General features: G+C 38.0%; 1 protein-coding gene across 2 annotated transcripts; it reads right to left on the reverse strand.

Moving 5' to 3' along the window:
- Positions 1-1895: 1895 nt before the first annotated feature.
- LOC145778026 (suppressor of fused homolog) lies at positions 1896-10379 on the reverse strand. 2 transcript variants are annotated; one of them, XM_082589417.1, is made up of 11 exons: positions 10135-10379; positions 9108-9242; positions 8639-8772; positions 8298-8440; positions 5816-5901; positions 5616-5688; positions 4942-5086; positions 4706-4790; positions 4134-4327; positions 3695-3825; positions 1896-3202 (listed from the first exon to the last, which is right to left on the reverse strand). In XM_082589417.1, exons 1-11 carry the CDS (start codon positions 10320-10322, stop codon positions 3095-3097), a joined length of 1422 nt encoding a protein of 473 aa, XP_082445543.1. In that variant the 5' UTR covers positions 10323-10379; the 3' UTR covers positions 1896-3094. The 2 variants fall into 2 exon arrangements, with proteins under 2 accessions (XP_082445543.1, XP_082445542.1); XM_082589416.1 differs by having other exon boundaries at positions 8639-8775.
- Positions 10380-14497: the final 4118 nt, after the last annotated feature.

Raw genomic sequence — 14497 nt, forward strand, 5'->3', positions numbered from 1 at the left:
TAAAACTTTAAAAAGTCTATATCTTTGCTTCTGTAGAAAATCTTTTTATCTACTGTACATTTTAGTCATCAAGGTTTTCCATACTTTTTTTTAAAGAGAGAGCTTTTACCTCCCCCCCCCCCCCCCCCCGTGCAACTTGAGTTGACTTACTTGAGGTTGGGATCCAAATATTAAAAAAATAATATTAATATGTAGCCTATTAATAAAAAAAAAAATTAAAAAAATGATGCCCAAAACATTGGGGGGGCAGCTGCCCCGCCTGCCCCCCCCCCTGCCGGCGCCACTGCCTCCTGCTAATTTTAAAGCAAAAATTGTGGTGCTTTTTTAAAACTCTTTATAGGATTTTTTGCCAATGTTGCATTTCACATACCGTACATTTTTTGTTATAGAAGTTGAATCAATTAGGCTACTTGTAGGCATGCCGCATAAGTGAATTTCTATAGGTTGCTCAAAGCTTTTACACAATCATGCTCCACCAAGCATTCATTACAAAACAAATTTATAATTTTGCTTTATGCGCAAGATGTTGTCAAAAACGGATTTGTGTGCCTCCGCTCAATAAAAACACAAATGCTGATGAAGAACAGTGGATACCTCACACCAATGCAAGCAGCAGTGGAAAAAGTCATTGGCAACTTCATGGGAAAGTTAAAAAGGAACTCAGCCGTTTCATAACAAACAGGCAGAACTGCAGCCTTCTAATAAGCTTATTTGTGGTTAATAAAGGTTACTCAATATAAAATGTCAATCAACTCGCATAGTTATTTACACCTTCAACGACGTCGAATCAACGTAACACCAACAGGTTTTCTTTATCCAGATTCGGTTATTGTGACGCAGCGAGATCCTTTGTTGATAAAACTGCGGAAATTTATAAGCCAATTGGTTGAAACTGCCAATCGCTGAATAATGGCTGGCCACAGCGGGTTTCTGTTATCATGGGCTCTAATTGTACATCGCAGGGCCATTTCACCATTTTGCGTCGATGTAACCTCGCTAGTAGTCAAAACAACATTTTTTTTCGCTTTTGAATCATCAAGAGTGTGACTCACCGACTGCTGAAAATGTGGTTTAAAAGCAACAGAGCAAAGACCGAGAATAATCTTTGAAGCCAACACAAAGTCATTTTACACTGATACAACGTCTACACACGTTAAATCAACGTAAAAATGACTGGTTTGCTATTCTGCTGACGACTTTAATCCACAGTATCTGCGAAATAGAAGCGACGTTTCAGTAATTAGCCCAGCGCCGAAGGTGGAGAAATGTCGTCACAAGCTATTGTGTTATCAACGCCATTGCGCTAAGCCACCTCGTCACAAGATTATCTTCTACGAAAGCGGTTTCCAGACTCCACTTGTGTGGCATTATTGTCGTAATAGCCTTCAACGAAACTGATCCAACAAAATTTTTATCAGCTGTACGCTGAGGATGAAGAAATTATGTCTTAGTTGGGAATACAGCCTTTTGGTGACTTGCTTGCTGGCGTGCTATCCTTGGAAAATTCGATTTTTCATCTAAAATTAGATTGCATTTTTCATAAAAGAAACGTGACTATACGTTTGAATAACTACAGTTGAACCGGATTTCTCGTGGGAAAAATACCAAAGCAAGATGTGTTAGATAAAAACAAGTTATGATAAAACTTGTCTCCGGTAGGCGAAGCTGTCATAATCTGCCAGAGAATTTGTTTAGAAATCCTTCCACTTGATTCAATCATGATGAGTTGATCAGGTTGACTTTTTAATTTTAACAAAGTGGGGACGTTAGAAGTCGCGGTCGAACGCTGAGATAATTTGTCAAAGGTAAACAATTTTTGTAAACGCAATCATTCGATGATAGCATTTAAAAGTTTCAGAAATAAGCCTGTTAACTCCGTGACGAATCACTTTAAGCATAAACTTTTATTATAAACATACGAAATCTTTCACGATTCATGCCGTTCACCTAAAATGCAATAAAATAATCCGTTCCACAACACATAGCAAAAGTATCATGTTTTTTTGTCTTTTTTTCAGCAGTTCCAAAGTGTTGTTATGTGTAAAGCACGAAGATGAACGTTACTATAACGTTGCAAAAATGCTAATACCTTTTTATCACCGATGACTATGTCGGGCAGTTGGACCAACTATGGCCGCCGCATTTTGACAGCAAGAATTGTTAGTATTGCAAAGGATGCTTTAAAACTAACAAAATTTTTTAGGAAGACAAGAATGCATCGAAGACCTCACAAGGCTTATAACCCAGTGCTGGAGGTAAGCGATTTTATGACGACACGCCACAACAACGTGTTTCAAAGTGTTGACTTTCATGATCGGAACCCAGCCGAAAAAAGATATGTTTTTACATCGTTTCAACGTCAAGCGGCGTTGAAACGGTGCAAACATGTCAACGTTTATTGGCTGAAAACGCGAATACAATGGACAAAGCAACCACGCTCGAGCAGCATAAATCGACAATTGAAGAATATAAAATGAGCATGCACCAATGGCGGAAAATAAGAAATATTAAATAACATCAAAAAGAAACAAAAGAGCTCGAAAGTTGATCAAAATTTTAGCGATATCGGTATAGACAAAATCGAAAGGCAAAAGCACGTGAGGATGAAATCACAATGATGAAAAACGCACATGGTCAGTTGCTTTTCACCGAAATCATTTGAAAAAATAACACATTATTCATGGATATGAGGTCGAAGTAACGTTACCAGACGCTAAATCGACTTAAAACAATAGAAAATCAACAAAGAAACCATGTTTCGCGATCAGGCGATTGACACAATAAAATATGAAAACACGGTCAAAGTTTGACAAGTTAATCTCTGGTGAGACGGCTAGTCTTCTAACTAAGCGGTATCGGTAAAGGCAATGCAAGAGCGATAAACTTTTGGTATGATTAGAAAATTTAAATTTCAAGCGGGTGACAGCCGAAAATAAACAAACCTTTAAATGCTGCAGGAAAGCGTCAAGGGAGAATTGGCAGTGACCTGCGCTGTAAAACATCAAATTTTTTTCAATTTTACGAGTCCTGTCGGGTACAAGACAAGAAAAAGATTTAAAAAACTATTTTTTCCAATCTAAAAACTTGGTTTCGGCTACGGAGGGAAGTTTTGGATTGGCAGGATGGCGTCAAACACGGAATCTGGCAGGATGGAAATTTCAAGGCCTCTGTTCGGCCATCCATAGGTCTTCGGCAGTTGCATCTAAAAGTAAAGTTGATTGATAGATTGTGGGAATGGATTAATAAATTTAATTAAAATTTTAAATCTGTTACATACTTCAGCGCGACAAAAAGATTTCAAGCCGTGCTTGAAAGATGCAGGAAATCGTCCCCTCGCAAAGTCACTGAAGTTTTCTTCATTTTCAAATAAAATTGGACAAAATCTTCATAGGTTGGCGGGTTATACGAACCATATATCAAAATGCGACCATTTTCGTAGCCTCGATGCTGATACAAAAATGGTTTCGTGATGACGATGCATTGAAAAGGGAGCCTGTCCTTTATTTAGTGGCAAGACAACTGACGAGAGCGTGTTGGTGCACGGAGAGTCGACGTGGTCACGCTTAAATGCTTTAAATACGCTTTTTCAACTTTCTGCCTGGCACTTTAGCCGTCGGACGCCAACACAATCCGATTACTCAAACGGGAAGGGAATCTCGAACAACAAAATGTCAAGAAAGCAAAACGGACTCACAGAATCGATTGAAGTCAGCTCATCCAAATCGCGTATGAAGGTTTGAGCTAAATCTTCGGAAATAAGAACTTGTAGCCAGGAACCACGGGCGGCGTATGGGGTCCTTTCATTTACAAAGGCGCCTTCCACTCCTGTTTGGTGACAATGGTTAGCAAATGACCAACGATGCTTTCTCAGTTAGGAAACGATGTGAAAAAAACGTTTTGCGACATTGAAACGATGTGACAAGAAAAGAGTGTGCCAAATGGGTTTAAGGAATTGTAAATACTCACACAAAGACGCTATTATGTCTGAGCAACCTTCATAAGGGTTTAGGTGAAAAAACAGATGCTTGTTCAAAACTGAAATTGATTTTTCTATTCAACTTTTCCACTTACTAAAAATATAACATTCAAAACATAGATTATAGAGAATAACACCGTAATAAAACTAGACTCACCTGTGGCTACAAACGTGACAGTAGAATCTCCATTGACGCTTGTGAACGTAAAATGTCTCCCATGCATCACCCTACCTTTGCAGGCCAGCGACAGTAAGGAACCAGCTTCTAAATTAAACTTGAGCTGGACAGCTTCGATGCTTCTCGTGCACACCAGTTCATGTGGAATTTCGTTTTCGGGATGTTCTCTGTGCCTTCAATGAAAAGCGTTTCAACAATGAAAACTCAAAAGTACGTAATATCATGGTACCACATAGACGTGACGCAATATGAAAAATAGCTCGGTGAAATAATGTTTAACGTGAATTGGTTACTTCAGGAAGCATGACTGACCAAGTTGTCTTACAGAAAGGCAGTTTTCAGGCTTTCTTCAGCCATCAAATCCGTTTTAAAATTGTTTTCGAAAACATAACTAAGATTCTTCAAAAAACACAACACAGCGCAAACCGATCCATCCACAGATCATTTTTTGTACAAACACTTCAGATGACGTTGAAGCTAAAGACGTAAACATTACGTAAGTGGGTGATGGGCTGAGCTATCAGCTTGTCATGTGTATAATCTTCACTTACTCTGATTGATGAGCCTGATAGGGGAGAACCTGGTTCTTTGAACGCCCCAGTCCTTCTAGAAATGCATCTTTGATTTGGTTTGAAACTGTGACAAAAATAATACAAAGTCACATCGACTGGCATTGACAATATCGCCAGAAAATTAACCTTTTTTACAACAGTAAGTTAGCTCTGAAAAGTAAAGACAGCATGTCAGAAGAAACTTTTTTCATTGAAACTTTTCAAGTTCAACCGACCTTCTCTAGAGATCATAGGAGGTTTGTGAATTTCGTTGTCTCCGTTGTCATGGAAATGCGACTCCGGTAGTTCCGTCCATGAACATCTTGCGCTGACCCCACTCAGGTTCGAGCCACTGAGCCGAATTCCTTCGTCAACACGGTCCTGCGCCGTTGCAATGACGTTAGATAGACGTTTGGGTTGGAAAAGTTTCACACAAGGATTCGCGGTGTTGGTTGAATGATTCGCGACCTCCGAGTGTCAAGGCCAATCAGCAAGCCAAAGTTTAGTTGTTCACATAAGCTTTACGTTGTTTGACAAAAACCTGTTGAAGTTCTTATCACCATGATTTATCGAAAAAAAGTGATAGCGCTTGATCGCACATGTTTGAACAGAACATACTCGTTCGTACAGCAACGCAGCGTTTAATTGCGTTAGATTTCAGTAACTGAACATTAACACCTCGGACAGCAAAATCATTATTTTCACATGGGCAGAGAAAAATGACAGATTTTTCTGTTTGGGACGTGTGTTTCAACGAAAAAGCGATAAAACGAGACATGGGATAAATAACCTATCAGGCAAGACACGCATGAGATAGAAAGTAGTTTGCGTTTGGAGCGAAACGCTTGTTTTAATTGACAAGATAATTTAACAGAACATGAGCAATAAAACAACAAAGAGTTTTAATTACCTGCAACGAAGGCTCGAGCTCAAATATGGTCTCACCCCGTCTCATGTCCGTGACAAGCCAAGGGCCGCCAGAACTAGAAAGAAAGAGAAGATTTGAGACCAAGCTTTGACAATTATTGTGTTTTTAAAAGCAGGCACAAAGCTCCTGTAAGGCCAAGTGGCTTTGCACGGTTTTAAATTACCGACTGTCGGTGAACTCACATAGAAAGAGTCTTTAGAAGATCAACAACGCCAGGCCCGTTCCACTGTTGAGCCGCTTGAAGCTCTTCCGTGCAAACGCCAACAACCTGAACAAAACAACACAGCCTTGCTTGAAAGAGCTGCCAGTCGCATTTCAAGTCAACCGTTTAAAACATGCAACTTTCAACCCATTTAGATGACTGTGAAACGAATTTCGTTCTTTACAAAAGCGACCGCTCCCTAGAAATGAAAAACTAAAACCGAAAAGTGCACTTTAATGTTAAACAAAAAAATTTGCCTGAGTTTTACTGGACATCAGGGAAGTGATCTTGAGAGTATTCTTAGATGATACCACGGTTAGTAATGAGCATAACGAATGTTTACATGACTGCTTAAACACTGAGTGCTTACTTTTAAAACAGAGCTGTGTCCATGCAGAAAATCAGTTAGTTTTTACACCGATTCAACGTTTGTAAACCTTGAATGGATGTCATTGGCTGAATAAGCTTTAAATTTACGTCTTCAACAACGTGCGCTTTCAAGTGCACACGACCCAAACAGCAAAATTCGTCATTTTTACATTGATTCAACGTCTGCAGATGTTAAATCAATGTAAAAATGACAAATTTTGCTCTGTGGGTTGTTACTTTGATATTTGATTTAAAATATTCATATTCAATTCCATTAGTTCATACACTGTCTTCAGATAGATCGATGCGGGTTTGTCTTTCTACACCTGACTAAGAATAATATATAAAGAAAAGGGCAAGTGAGCAGAGCTACTCCTATAAATGAACGTTGGAGCGCACACTTCAATGCCACAATAAACAAACATTTGACACTTCAGTGCAAATGAACTGGGTTTTGACATTTGACTATTCTACGGTGACTTTCATTTCAAAATTCAGTAGTCATAACAAAAGCGTTTCTGATACCACTTAAATTCGAATATCACTGTTTATCAAGTGTCTGAATAAAAGCATGCTACTACGTTCATGTGGTGCAAATTGATAAGCTAAACTATCACGAGATACTGTAAGTGTAAGCGATAATAATCTGGATTTATTTCGCCGACAGGAAAAACATAGTTTAGTACTTTGTCTGATCTCGCTCTCTGAAGAAGTCAAGCGTGTCGGATTGATGAGACGTAAGAATAAATGCAAATAATGGCTTGAAAATTGTGAGTAGCGTAGTAGGTTGCACATAGCTCTACTCATGGCCACCTAAAGATATACGGCCTGATTTGTCACATTTTGCAGAAATTTCCAGGTTTTTCTAACTTTGGGCGAACGTTTACATAAATTTTTCTAAAAATTAGATTTTTACGCTTTCTTTATTCTTTTCCCCAGATGACACAATAGGTTTTAACATCCTCACATGTTGAAAAACAAAGAAAATTTGATTTTGAAAATTTTAGTCAGACTGTTAATTTTCAATAACAGTCTGATTTTGCGTTTTTCAACTTACTTTTTCTCATTTGCTACTGCTTCCCCAAGGCAACAAAAAAGTTTTATGTCATTAGGAAACCGCAAAAAGTAAAATCATCTCAAAAAATGTCAGTTAAGCACTAGCAGTAGCTGTAATCAAAATCTGCAAAATGTGACAAATCAAGCCGCATCTCCAGGTGGCCATGCTCTACTCAAGTTTTTCATGTTTTGTACTACCAATTAACTCTTCAAATAACGGCTTTTGTGTGTTAGTTAACCATGGTTTAGAAAATTTAGCATCAGTTCAGAAGAACGTATGGGAACTTGTGTAACTTTTGCATTGTGTATATTAATTGCATATTTCAATCATGTACCTATGTTCTTGTTACTGACAAATAAAACATTGATTGATTGAACGTCGCCTGCTTTTAAAAACTGGTTGAGGCCGAGATAAGAACTCATGTAAATTTGACCGCCTACTGCCGATTTGTTTAAAAACATAGTCTGAGATCATTGCCCTTCATTTTCAAAATTTAAAAGTTATGCATAAGATGTTCAATGCAACAAGTTGTTACTAAATGTTACTGAACATATAACAAGTGCTAGTTGGTGCCTCCAAAAACAAATCACGTCTGTTTCAGAAAAAGCGATTTCGGCTGCTTGCATAGATATAACATCCATTGACACCAAATCACGTAAAAGTACCATAGTATTGTCTGAAACGCGTTCCTTCCCGTTCAAATATGATGAAAGATGGGAAGATAGCATATGACGTCAACGTGCGATACAAGCGCAACATGCTCTGAAGTAAACGTGCTTCAACGAATCATACAAAATGGTAAACGGGAAGAAACGAAAATCAATACCTTCCCAGACAGTAAATCAACCGTTTATTTTGCATAATTCAACGTTTGCATATGTTGAATTAATGTAAAAACGGTTGATTTTCTGGCTGCAGGTTTTCGAACAAAAGTAAACCAAACTTCCAAGTGCAATTGAGAAAACGTGAACTTACATTACTAGACGATCTACACATGCAAAAAAAGACAAACAATTTGACGAAAACCGTGTGACACCTGAATAAAGTTGATCGTTCCCATGTTGGTAGTAATCGTGGGCAATTGCGCATCGTCTGTCATTAACATATGTTGTATTCTTGATTCACTGCTATCCAATGGAGCATGCCAAGAAACGTGGTCGCCACTATAAAGCGCGTTTCCTAAACAAAGATAATTGTGTGACAAAACACACACCGACTGAAAATCTTCAAGACTTTGTTAGTTCTTTTTAAGTGATGAACAGCATATTTTGCTAAATAAATTTCAAAGATATTTTTAAGTACATTATCAGATTCGTTGATGGAATTAAAGCCGATAACACGCCAATGAATCAAGGTTTCCGACTAAGTGCTGCCAACCTGATTGAAAGACGTATCGTGCTAACGCCTGGAGCAACTCAGCAGGCCAACTGGGTGGTCCCGTTTCTTCGGGCTCGCGTTTCAAACGCATCGTCAATTCAAATCCAAATCCACTTGGTCCCTCCGCTGTTCCGCTGCTGATGAAAAGACATTTTTTATTGTTGTTGTCAGCAAAGGTGAAGATATTTCTTGCGATGTAACGTTTTGTGATGTTAAAGTACGGAATAATCCAGTAATTGAAGGGGTAACGAAAGAACGAGGGTCAAATGTGATGAATGGTTTTCAACAATCTTAAAAACACAAGCACAACGGGTAATAAATTAGTTTCTTGAACTTTCTTGGAATAACAACAATGTCGGGTAAAGAATTAACCGACATTATTCACACCAACGGAGCAGTTAACACCAGGTGTTCGATAAAGCCCAAATACTCGAGATACAAAGAATAATCTAATACAGCGGTGGCTTACGAATGCACTCGGCCATCTCCATGTAAATCCGAAAATCCAAACGTGATATAATGCCAGTGCTCTGGAATATTCCTTTCTGGATCCCCTTTGTTATAGTACATGGATACATAGTCCAGAGGGTCAGGACCACCTAGCCTGCAAAAAAGTCACTGGATTAACGCCGTTCACGATTAAAATTGAAAATAATAACAGTTGAAATCCGGTAATATGTGTATGGTTAAAAACATAAAGCTTACCTGCACAACAACACAACTATCTCTTCAAGTTGAAAGAAAGAAGAATTTTAAACAGAGGTTTTATAGAAAGGATAGATTGCTATTATACCTCAACTCAGTGGCAATTACATGCTTAAACTAAACATCGCCTACAGGGCCTATGACGCCATTCAACCATGGTGGGAAGCGACTTATTACTGTAGAAAGAAAATATTTTTCAACGATATATGAACAGTTGACGGATGCGTACGGTTCATTTGGGCTGTAGCATTCAAAATTTATTTCTTGTATAACTTGTCACCACACAAGTGGAGACTTATTTTACATATTTAAAAGTGGAACTTAATGACAGTTTAATCGCGCTGATAAATGGCTCAACGCTACCCAAACACAACTTAGCTTTAATGGTAAGCACACCAGCGCTAACAAAAATTCAACATCATCAAACGAACAACATCGTTTCACAAGTATGATGTGTGATAAATAGCAATCACGAACACAAGTGCAGTCAGCTTTAAAGTAAATATAAAAATAGCATGTGAAGATGATGTATCAAGTAAAAAGTAGTAAGCTAGTATAAACCGTAGCTAATCTTTCGCTAAATGTCAGTTAAAGTAGGATAAGATACGGAAAAATGATGATCAAAGCAACTGTCTAGAAAATCTCAAACGACAAAAGCAGGTGATAATCATCTACCTAACTTATGTGTCACAGCCAACCAAAGTTGATCATTCATCACAGTGCACAACTTTTAAAATATAAATGATAAAACATAAGCTTGAGCATGATAATAATAATGACTAAATTCTTACCAATACTTTATGACAGCTGTGACTTGCAGCGGATTGGGTTGATCAGGGTAAACATTCCTGCATGCTTGATATATAGCATGCAACCCAGGAGGAGGATTTGGGACCATGCTCCTGGGAGGAGGAAGAACAGGCGGATGCGGTAACCTTGTATTCAATTTTTCACCAGATTGGGTGTACGTACCAGCCATAGACCAATTAAACGGATGGCTTTTAAAAAATGCATGAACTTTATGTAAAAAACATCCCATACCTAAACAAAATGGATGAAAAACAGCATTGTAATAGAAATTCAGTGAAAGTGGTTTCTTATTCATGTCTAGATAAAAGACTGTGCCTTATTGGACTAAAGTAATCCCTTTCTCTTCTTTTTACTGCTGTCTACAAAGAAATTAATATTATTGGGCAAAATAAATTTTCAAAAAATTAGTCTTATGATAACAACCAAACTATGCGACAGATCATATACATTATTTGCAACTCTTAAGCAATATGAATACAGTAAATCTAAACTGTCAAGAAAATGAAGTATCTTCTGACAGGTGTCAAACCCACAACAATGCTTGATATGAACGACTCGGTTACATGTCTTGTAATGCAAAGAAATTTATTCTCACACGAGTCAGTTCAATCATATAGCTAAATATCGATTTCGATCAGCTAGAAGCTAGATCATCTTCAGTTAAGCTTATTCAAATAGAATCAATTTGAATATCTATTTCTATTTGAATAAATTTGAATTTCTATTTGAATAGGCTTAACTGAAGATGATCTAGCTTCTAGCTGATCTAAATCGATATTTAGCTATATATGATTGAACTGACTCGTGTGAGAATAAATTTCTTTGCAAATCTAAAATGTTCATTTCTGCAACATGATAAGATGCACAAGCATTGCTCTGCTGGTCAGACTATGAAATTCTGAAAACCAGTGATCGACAACACTAAAAAAATGCTGAAGAAAAAAAAGTTATGGGTAAGTAGCAAAAGGGGTAGACTACGGCACATTGACTGAGAAAAGATAACAGACCTCAGACCTAATCTGAAATAACAATAGAAAGTGACAAAGTTGATAAAAAGTCAAGTTTCTGGCTTTTTTAGAGAGACCACTAGTTCGTTCCTACTAGTGGGAATGGCCGATTCTTTTTTTACAGCAATTGTTGTCACTCTTATTCAGTCCAACTTTGCCTCATTCTTCACCTGTTCTTTTTTGGACGTCCCCGTTTCTTCTCCCCATCTACCTTTAAAGGTATTATACTTTACAGGTACGGTATCTTTAAAGTCAAGGCCTTTTAAAGAAAACTTTCTTCCTCCTTTTTTGGTACATGCCCCTACCATCTTATGCCATTTGCACTTGCAAGTTTGTCCAATAGTCTCATCCTTCTCTAACATATCCATCAGATCTTCAGTCTTTTTCTCCATCCTCGTTTTTACCTAACACAATGCTCTCAATATTGCCCTTTCCGTTCTTTTTAGAATTGCAATTTCACTCTCTCCTAGCATCCATATTTTGCTGCCATAAAATATTGCAGGCCGCACACAACTCGATAGACTTTCTCTTTTTTTAACAAACATCTGTTTCTGTATAATGTTTCCTTACATTCCCAGAACTTTGCCCAACCCAACCTTGCCCTTCTTGCCACAGCTGCTTTGCATCTACCACTTCCATTTATTTGGTCAGCCAAATAACAGAAATTTGGCACTTTCAAATTAATGAGAGAAACTCTGTTGGTGACCCTCAACTAAATCTTTTCTTTTATCACATTTCCCACAAACAAAACATTTTGCCAATCTTGCTGTAGCTCTTCTGGTATTGCCACATCTTGCATGTGCCCACTTACTACACTCTTTGCGTTGCATCGAATTTCTCATTACTCTCCTTCCACATACTGCACATGGATCGACTTTGCTCTTTACAACTACCTGTATACCTTCTAAAGAGCAAAGTCGATACATGTGCAGTATGTGCAAGGAAAGTGATGAGAAATTTTAAACTTAATTATAACTAGAACACTTGACAAGTACTGGCATACTCTATGAACAAATTTGAAGATTGAGGCATACATTTAAATATGATTTTCAAATGGAATTGTGTGTTATATGCTATAAATATTAGGCATAACGTTGAAAGATAAACACCAGGTTGCAATTGATTTTATATCTGACCATCAAAGCAAAAATTTTACTAGGTAATATACAGCAGTGGTCAATGAATAATAGAATCAACAACACATAAAGTTTCATAGCATAATCACAGGAGACTAGCTTAATGAGACCAGTAACATAAGTCATTTAGAGAATAAATATTATATTGTTATACTAGCACTGCCAGTAAACCCTCTAAACAGCACAACCTCAACATCCAACACAAGAAATAACCAAGTCCTGTGGGTTGAAGTCAATCAAAACATGTCCAAAATAAAAAGATTTTGATCAAATAGCAATGATTATTGTATCAGTAACCCCGAAAAAGCACATGCTTTAACAAATATACATAGCCTCAAATTGCTAATGCAGCATCAAATTCATTCTTTGCAATAAGGTGAAATTGCAACAAAACGATGTTGTGCAAAAACAGCTGTCAAGTAAATGAGTGCATGAAGTTTCACATAGACATCACAGAACCACACAACAATGTGGCATTATATATAAACTCTTTTCTGCTAGCTGAAGAAAAAGTCTCTAGACCAAAATCAAACTGTTGGTCTCATGAGTGACGATGCAGACAATAGAGTGCAAAAATCTTTAAAGAACTGAACATGACAGTACACTTTTTAAGACGATCACGCAACTTCCGGTATGGCCTCCAAAGAAGATACCGTAGTGACCTGAGCTCTGCCAATTACAAGACTGTCCACTATGGGACAATTGGGACATGTGCGACACCAAAAATTGCACCTAAAAAAACACATGCAAGAACTACAGTACCGGTACAGAAAAAGTTAAACAGACAGCATGATCAGCACACTCCACTTCTGCCTGAAAGAACAACTTAGCTCTGACATCTCTGGTTATCAACAACAGTGCAGCACAGACTTTAAGTTTAAGATCATCACCAGAGAGAATGACACCATACAGTGGCGCTTCAAAAAGGCCATCCTATTAACCAGTCAAGGACTAAGATCAACAATCGTGCCCAGACAGAAAAATTGCGACACATAATCTATTAATCAACTGATTCACATATTACAGTGATTACACTTGACAGCCCGCAAACTCAACATATGGCCAATCATGACAGCAGCTTCATGCCGGAGCCATTATAAACAACAGTACCGGTACTCCAGTACCACTCATCATTGCACAAGATTAAAGAACTGTGTTCCAAAAGCTTGCAAAAAAACTGATGTTACCACAGCGAATCCGTAGCATTAGGCTGAAACAGATCATTTTCTCAACACCCGTGGATTAAATGCACAAGTTTCATGTTTCCCAAAGGAATCTATGTTATTAGACCACTGTAAGTATGTTACTGTGTACTACAACAGTAGTACTGCAATAACAACAGTACAGTCATGCCAGCTGCATAGCCAAGTGGTGAAAGACTTGGTTTGACACTAGAAAGGATCCCAGTTCGCTGCTCAGAAGCGTGCAGCTGGGTGTTTGACAAGACATTTAATGGTACGGTAGGCTATGCCTGAAGGGAAACTTGAAAAATGGCTTTTTTCCCTATCCATTCACCTAATTTAAATCTACCACTTGTGGCAAAAAATCGCTATGAGGAAAAAACACAGTAGGTCTGCACAATGCACATCTAAGCATATTACCTCACAGAAAACAAACCTCAAAATGTAGCACCTTTTCTATACTGCATTGTGGTGGGAAACTTAAAACCTTCTAAATGTAAAACCCCATAAGTTCCTTTGTCTTTCCTGTCAAATCTATCTAACCCCAATGCACCTAACTGTTGAACACAGATTTAAAATTCTGGACAAGTCGTTTATGCAAGGAACAGGTTTGGTATTAGAATCAAATCTTTAAAAGACAGGTCAGAGTCTACACACTGTAAATATTTATTGAACAGGTACGGTAGCCTATTACTATCCTACAACAGTACAACCTAACTTAATTCATAATCAATCTCCATAACAGAGTAGGCTCGCCAATTGTAGGCTACAAACAGGATTACAGGTAGCCTATAGCGACTGGCTTAAGATCACACGCTGTTGGTTCTGCTCTCGGGGTGTGCGCTTGAGCAACACACTTCAGGAATGCAATAATTCCCCGGCAACAACACTTCAATAATCGGAAATCTTCACTCTGTCAATCTCGGTAAACGACCCTGCGTCAAGAGACTCTACAGGTATGCAAAACTACCAGATATAACCTGTCAAGGCTGCGTCAGCCGAAGATAAAGATTCAAAACC

This window comes from Aplidium turbinatum, chromosome 10 (genome assembly GCF_918807975.1).
Source record: "Aplidium turbinatum chromosome 10, kaAplTurb1.1, whole genome shotgun sequence".
Classification (NCBI taxonomy): domain Eukaryota; kingdom Metazoa; phylum Chordata; class Ascidiacea; order Aplousobranchia; family Polyclinidae; genus Aplidium; species Aplidium turbinatum.

What these genes read in the sequence shown, in the direction of transcription:
- LOC145778026 (XM_082589416.1), bottom strand. Translation starts at nt 10,322, where the DNA reads ATGGCTGGTACGTACACCCAATCTGGTGAAAAATTGAATACAAGGTTA. An exon ending in AGCTCGAGCCTTCGTTGCAG is followed by an intron (nt 5,087 to 5,615) that starts GTAATTAAAACT and finishes GCAACGGCGCAG; the next exon opens with GACCGTGTTGACGAAGGAAT. An exon ending in TATCAGGCTCATCAATCAGA is followed by an intron (nt 4,328 to 4,705) that starts GTAAGTGAAGAT and finishes TTTTCATTGAAG; the next exon opens with GCACAGAGAACATCCCGAAA.